Source organism: Schistocerca nitens, chromosome 9, assembly GCF_023898315.1.
Source record: "Schistocerca nitens isolate TAMUIC-IGC-003100 chromosome 9, iqSchNite1.1, whole genome shotgun sequence".
NCBI classification, from domain to species: domain Eukaryota; kingdom Metazoa; phylum Arthropoda; class Insecta; order Orthoptera; family Acrididae; genus Schistocerca; species Schistocerca nitens.
Genome location: NC_064622.1, coordinates 352523203 through 352531063, shown reverse-complemented (window position 1 = coordinate 352531063; position 7861 = coordinate 352523203). Strand labels below are relative to the sequence as shown.

The 7861-nt window shown below is 44.6% G+C and overlaps 1 protein-coding gene across 1 annotated transcript in view; it reads left to right on the top strand.

Annotated features, from left to right (window-relative positions):
• The first annotated feature begins 3449 nt into the window (after positions 1-3449).
• The window catches only part of LOC126204238 (arylsulfatase B-like), a 28482-nt gene continuing 24070 nt past the window's right edge, over positions 3450-7861 (top strand). Inside the window, exons 1-3 of the mRNA XM_049938633.1 lie at positions 3450-3473; positions 3690-3737; positions 5489-5648. Coding sequence (XP_049794590.1) covers positions 3450-3473; positions 3690-3737; positions 5489-5648 — 232 coding nt within the window. The remainder of the gene's footprint in view (positions 3474-3689; positions 3738-5488; positions 5649-7861) is intronic.

Sequence of the window (7861 nt, the reverse complement as noted above, 5' to 3'; positions counted from 1 at the left end):
GAAAACAACGTGTGCAGGGTATTGTATCTTTGGATGTTGTTGTGGTCTTCGCTACAAGGACTAGTTTGACGAACGTCCTGTCGCTAGACTATCCTCTTTAGTCCTCCTCATTTCTGCCAACTCATTTCCATTTGAACCTGCTTACCGTATTCAAGCCTTGGTCTTCTACGATTTAGTCCTCACACTACTGTACATTATCAAACTGATTTGTTGATGTATCAGGATTTACCCCACTACAGATCCTTTCTTTTAGTCAATTTTGGCCATAAGTGGCCCTTTTCTTCAGTTTGATCCAGTACCTTCTCATCTGTTGTCCACTCTAGCCGTCTGCTCATCGACATTCTCCTTAGCTACACATTTCGAAAGTTTCTATTCTCTTCTCGTCTGAACTGTTTGTCGTCCACTTTTCAGCTCCGTACAAGAATGCACACCGGAACTTCACAAAAGATTTCCTACGACTTAAAACTGTATTTTGTGTTAAAATTTCTTCTTTTTGAAACTGCTTTTCTTGCTATTGTCAGTGTGCATCTTTTCTCTCTATTTCTGCCATTATTAATTATTTGATTGCTCAAATAGCGAGAGTCATCGACTATCTTTAGTACCACATTTCCTAATATAACTTCCTCAACATCGCCTGATTTAATGCGAACTACATTCCATTACCCTTATTTTCCTTTACTTGATGTTCCTCCTGTAACTTCTTTTTAGGACACTTCTCATTCCATTCAACAGCTCTTCCATGCCTTTGCTGTCTCCGATGGAACAGCAGTGTCATCGGTAAACCTCACAGTTTTCATTTTCTTTCCCGAGCTTTAATTCCTTCTCCAAATTTGCTTTGTTTTCCTTTACCACTTTTCAGTGCACAGATTCAGAAACATCGGAGAAAGGCTAAAACTGTCTCACTTCCTTCTCAAGCACTGCTTCTCTTTCATGCCTTTTGGTCTTATAATTGCCCTCTGGTTTCTGCACAAGTTGTTAATAATTTTTCACTCCCTTTATTTTACCACAGCTCCTTACAGAATTTCAAAGACTGTGTACCAGTTAACATCATCAAAAGCTTTTAATAGAGTGTCCCAGAAATGTTGTAACACACTTAGAGAGGTTGCAGAGGGTGGTTTGACAAACAAACCGAGGATAGTAACCTTTGGCAGGAAACATCATCCAATGACGATTCAGAGCATAGACGGTATAGGCACTGGCGCCTGTCATTAGGCCACCTTTTCAGCAGCAAACGTGACTTTGCACGCTGAGGCACTGCAGGCAGAACGTCTCCCAATGTTGTTCTTCAGTGAGAGCGACTGATTACCATGATCGTCATTGGAGAAGTTGGGGCTAACTGCTGCGAAGACAGGCCTCCTCTCCTATGGATGCGATGCTCTGTTGCAGGTTTCCGATATGGGTTTCTATCTGAATTTTTCTTTTCTGTTGTTTACCGAAAAACATTGGAGATTTTAGAGGGTTCCGGGAGAAAAATAAACTGATGATGGAAACTCGTGTCCGAAACTGTCATCCACTGAAGCAACAGAGCATTGCAGTCATAGGAGACAAGGCCCCTCTGCTCAGCAGCAAGCTCCATGTTTCCAGTCACGATCGTGACAGTCAGTGTCGATCACTGAATAACAAACAACATTGCTGGACAGTCTGCTTACGGTCTATCAACATACAAAGTCACTTGTGCAGCTGAAGGGGGGGGGGGGGGGGGTCTTGTAGCAGTTGCCATCACGTATAACTCTCACGCTCTGTAGTATCACTGATATTTCTGGACACGGGTTCTTATTTTAGATTTGTTGAGACACTGTCTATAGCCCCTCTAAGTTTCTCACAACATTTCTAGGGCACCCTGTACAACGAGATAGATTCATGTGTGAGAAAACCTAACGATGGCAGCACATACCTTTTTTTTCTTTTATTGAGTTTCGATTCCCCCCAAAAGAGGGCGGGCTGGCAGCAGCTTAGTACGCTGATCTTCATCCTATAGAATTTTTAAAACAGAAAGAAGATAATAAGTAATAAAATCAGGCGATAAAAACCGTGACTTAAATTGTAAAATAGCGGCAAATTAAAACATAAAACAAAGGGTTGGCGATGCTAATAAAATACACAGGAAGCAACAGGTAAAATAGCAGACAGACAATTAAAAAAACACGGTGACAGTCTGGTTTCTGTTCACAAGAGATATAAAAAACACACCCAGTGACAGTATGATTTCTGTTCCCAACACTTCAGAAAAGATGCACAACAATTAACACTTACTTAAAAAACTGCATTAAAAAGTTGACATGAAGATGACACATCACAGCCAAAGGCAGATGGGGGGGGGGACCTGTACAGATGAGGGGAAGAAAAGGGGGGAAGATGAAACACGAGATGTGGGGGAGGACCGATGGAGGGAGAAGACTCATAAGGGAGGAGGGGCAGGGCAAATGTGAGAGGGAGTGGGGAAAGGCAGAGGCGGGGTATGAAAAAGGACAGGGGAGATAAGGAAGGCAGCAAGAGGGTAGGTGGGGAAAAAACAGGATGGAAGGGGGAGTCTGGGGAAAGGACAGAGGAAGCGAGGGAGGGGGGTGAGGAGGAATAAATGGAGGGAAAGAGGGCATCATCCGGGAGGGGGAATCGATAGAAGCCACCTCGGGAAAGGTGATGAAGGGTGTAGAGGTGGAGTGTAGGGGGAACGCAGTGGTGAAGGTGTGGCAGAGGGCAGGGATTGAGAAGGAGAGGAACAACATGGGTATGAGGGGGATCAAGGCGGTGGGAGGCATAGAGGAGGGAAAGGGGCAGATGGGAGAAAGGAATCAGGTCCTAGAGGATCTGGGTAGGGGACAGGAGGCATATACGGAAGGCAAGGTGGAGTGCATGGCGCTCGAGGGTCTGGAGGGACATAGAATTTAGATTGGGCAGATATCGAGACGGGACTGGCATAACCAAGGATGGGATGGATTAAGGATTTGTAGGTGTGGAGGATGGTAGAGGGATTCAACCCCCTTGTCCGGCCAGAGAGGAGTTTGAGGATTCGGAGGTGGTTGTGGGATTGCATAGAGATGAGGGATCTAGGTGTGGTGACAGTCAATGGTGAAGCCAAGGTACGTGAGGGTGGGGGAGAGGTGGACAGGACAGGCGCAGATGGGAAGAGAGAAATCAAGGAGCCAGAAGGAGCGATTAGTACACCCTATGATGATTGCCTGGGTCTTGGAAGGATTTTCAGGAGCCACTGGTTACACCATACAGCAAAAAGATCAAGGTGATTCTGGAGAAGGAGATGGGACCATTGAAGGGTAGGAGGGAGGGCAAGGAAGGCGGTGTCATCGGCATACTGCAGGAGTTTACTGGAGGAGGCGGGGGGGGGGGGGGTGGGGGGTTGGGGCATATCTACCGTGTGCAGGAGGTAGAGGGGAGAGGACAGAGCCCTGGGGAACACCCACGGAGGGGTAGAAGGTGCGGGAATAGGCGTTATGGATGGTAACACAGGAGGGGCGGTCAGCATGTACTCTCGGATCACACAATCAATACTCATTGTATGGCTCTCAAAGACTTACACATGTCATTGCTGTGACAGCCATGTGTACGTTTCCAATATAACAACGAATATCGCTGACACCTGTTCTGTGTCTGACTGTTGGCAGAGACATCTGGAGAGGATGCGACTGCTGCTGGTGGTGGCGAGTGTGTGACTGGTGGCCGCCGTGGGGCAGGCAGGGGCCAAGCCGCCCAACATCGCCTTCATCGTCGCCAACGACATGGTGAGTGCCGTCCTATCCTGCGGTGCACTGGACACAGTAACCTACACCTTTGTTTCATGAATTTTCAAGATAAGCCGTCGGTCCGTTGCGCCCAACTATAGGCTTGTATCACTGGCGTCAATCTGTTGTAGAATTATTGGACACGTTTTGTGATATGATATTATGACTTTTTTGGAGACCCATTAACTCAGTTATGTCTGTGTATACTACATGGAGTAGGTTGTCAGAGGTACACAAAACTGCAAAGATACTTTACATATGCATCGCATGGATTACGCTGAAGTTACTTTATTGCAGCAAAGATGCACAAGCGATAACTCCAGATTTTACAGTTCACTACAAATTCCACAAATGTGGACGCCAGGTGGGTCTAAGCGGTATGCCTTTAAAAGTTTAGGACTTCGCTTAAATTCCAAGCAGCGATGGTGAAGCTGTACTGAGACTAGAAGAGTCTGTGCAATACTTTTGCAGGAGGGATAATCCTACAGCAGATAGCAGATAGTTATTGACTATGGGTAGTCACTTTTTGCTTCAGTGGAGTAGAACACCACAGTGTTCCTCTCTCTGATTTATACACGGCAAGGTCTCTAAGGCCTAACTCGTGAAGCGGTCTATATTCCGTTAGCGGCAAAGAATACGACCTCTCAAAATGATGTTCTGAAGTGACAAAGATCTACTACTGAGTCTTCTCTTCTCTACAGTCCATGTAATGAAATTCTCTCCACTCACTGCGCCAGTGGTCAATCCGCATCAGAATTACGGGTCTTACGAGATGTAGACGTTACCTTTGTCTGGTCTTCAATCCATTCTTCAGTCGATATATGAGGATTAGTAATGATATGCCGCAAACCTAGAGACGAGCAAACTACAGAAGAGATGGCAAGTTAAAATGAATTGAAGGGAGTAATGAAGAGACAAAGCACGTGTTACAGCGCTTGTAAAGAAGATAGGCAACATAACGCTGTACTCTCTGAAACTGAGCACAGTAGAGTCCGAACGAATTGCGCGAAAATTTCAGAATACACAAAAAAAAGAAAACTCTTACCATATTTTAAAATGACAATTAAGGAAAAAGTTTTCGTAAGTATGAACTCTAAGGAAATTCATGTTGACAAATTAAATGTTAACAACAGAAGAAGCGAGATACAAAAGAGATTACGCGATTCGAGAAACAATACTTGAAAAGGTTTTTACTCATTAACGCAGCAGATGAAGTCGAGATGAGGGTCAGGAACGATAGAAAACGGTATCCAAAAAAAATCTTATGAAATTTGTTGTGCATTAGCTTAGGTATTTAGTTCAATATTATGGAAGGAGAGGGAGGAAACAGAGATCTCTTCACTTTTTCCAAATATGTCACTCCCAATATTCGTAAATAGATATAATCTATGACAACTTGATTTTTTCCCTCACCACCTACGTATCTTTATTTTGTTAAGTTATATTACGTTTTGGCCGAGCGGTTCTAGGCGCTTCAGTCCAGAACCGCTCTGCTGCTATGGTCACAGGTTCGAATCCTTCCTCGGGCATGGATGTGTGTGATGTCCTTAGGTCAGTAAGGTTTAAGTATTTCTAAGTCTAGGGGACGGATGACCTCAGAAGGTAAGTCCCATAGTGCTTAGAGCCATTTGAACCGCATATTACGTTCGATGGATAAGCCCAAGTGGTTAGTAAAGAAAATACTTTAGTCTCATTAGACACCTGTGATCATAAGCCGGAGAATGTGTGTGACGTAGCAAAACGTGTCGCAGGGCTGGAACGACGTGAGCTTCCACGGCTCGGGCCAGGTGCCCACGCCCAACATCGACGCCCTGGCGCACCACGGGGTGATCCTCAACGGCCACTACGTGCCGCCAGTCTGCACGCCGTCCCGGTCGGCCATCATGACCGGGAAATACGCCGTCCGGCTGGGTGAGTCTGACGTCAGCGACGGTCATGTACTCAGCAAAAGCACTTTCTCGTCATCAGGGCTCATAAAGCATACTATGCACGAAAATCTTTTACCAACTTCCATCTTAATTTCTGCACGGTTTGCTCTGATTTTACCTTCGAAGACGTTTTCGGTTCTCCTTCTTTCATTCCACCACAGCATAGATTCTTAACCCGGAAGTTACCTTTCTTCGCAGTTGAAACTGCTTTGTTGTTTCATAAATACAGAAAGTAATCAGTCTTCCCCAATGAGATGTTTTATTTCTGTATCAGCCAGTCTTTAAATATTAGGTCAACAACTTTGCTTCCGCCGTTTTGCAATAGACGGCAGTAGCGACAAGTGGGGTTCAGGTGGTTGGTCGTAGGTGTAATACAATAAGCTTAGGCATCTGTAAACATAATGCCATTTCTCGCCATTTGCGGGAAGTTTTAATTTTCTGCTTTAACATGAAGAAATCTGCGGCTGAGGCTCTTAAAATGCTGAAGAAGACCAATGGTGAGGGAACTATTAGTGGAAGAACGTGCAGAGAATGCTTTCAATGCCTTAAGAACGGTGATTTTGAAGTCGAAGACCGGCATGGCGGGGGAAAACAGAACATTTTCATAGCTACTGAAACAGACGAAGGCAGTCACAAGACATCATTATTGAAAGCAATTGATGCGTTCGAGCCCAGCACTGAAACACAAAACGGCCACAATACAGCGATAGACACGTAAAGGTGATTTTACAGCAGGTCAGTGCTCGACCCCATGTCGCAAAACCCGTCAAAATATACATGGAAACGTTGAAATGAGAAGTCCTATCTCTCCCGCCGTATTATCCATACGTTACTCTCTCTGACTACCACCTTTTTCGAACATTGGCGTACAGTATGGCTGACCAGCACTTCCGATCATATGGGCAAGTGGAAAATTGAATCGATTCATGGATCCCCAAAAAAGACGCCCAGTTCTTCCGCCACGGGATTCGTATGCTATCGAAAAGCTGGGAGAATATAGTGGCCAGCGACGGGCAATACTGTGAATCATAATTTTTTTGTAAGTTTTTCACAATAAAGCCCAGAACTTCAAGAAAAAAATGGCGGAAGCAAAGATGTAGACCTAGTAAATCCAAACTTTTTCTTTCTAGAACTATTAAAACTGCCATTAATTCATTATTTTTAGGTTCTGCAGCCAGTAAATTGCCTGCTAGCACTGATTCACATAAGAGTATTCGCACTGAGTGTGCGGAATTGATTATCAGTCCACGAAGACCCTAAATAAAGCAATAAAAGTCATCTATGGAACTTTCTACTTCCTAACATAGCACACAATCTTCACATTTAATGAAATCAACTATAGCTGTTGGCAAATAAGATGAAATACACTCTACGACGAAAAAAAAAGGACGCACCGCGAGAGAGCTGTCGGAACAGAAAGGAAATCGGTAGATGTGACGTACGTGTGCAGACAAGCAACGGACTACAATTTCGGAAAAATTGGATGATTTAGTGAAGAGAACGAGCTTCACAAATTGAACAAGTCAATAGCATGTTGGTCCACCTCCGGTCTTTATGCAAGCAGTTATTCAGCTTGCATTGATTTTTGGATGTCCTCCCGTGCATTGTCGTGCCAATTTCTGTCCAGCTGACGCATTAGATCGTCATAATCCCAGGCCAGTTGGAAGGTCCTGTCCATAATGCTGCAAACGTTCTCAATTGGGGAGAGATCTGGGAATCTTGTTGGCAAAGACAGGCTCTGACAAGTAGGACAATAAGCAATAGAAACTCTTGCCTTGTGCGGGAGGGCATTATCTTACTGCAGCGTAAGCCCAGGATGGGTTGCCATGAAGGGCAACAAAACGGGGCGTACAATATCATCGACGTTTCGCTGTGCTGTAAAGGGGTCCTACCACGAAAAGAAATGACAAACGAGACCATCACTCCTTATTCGACAGATCTCTCCACAACTTAGGAAGTCTGGGTCATTATGTGAGGGACCATTCAACCAGCTCGGGATTTTTACGATCTAACCTACCAACTGGATAGAATTTTCAGGACATCCCTCTAGAGGACATCCATAAACTCTGTCAATCAATTACAAGCCGAAAAACTCGCTTTCATAAGAACCTGGATCAACGTGATATTGACTTGCTCAGTTTCTGAACCTCTTTCTCTTGAATAATACATACAGTTTTTCTGGAAGTGTAATTACTT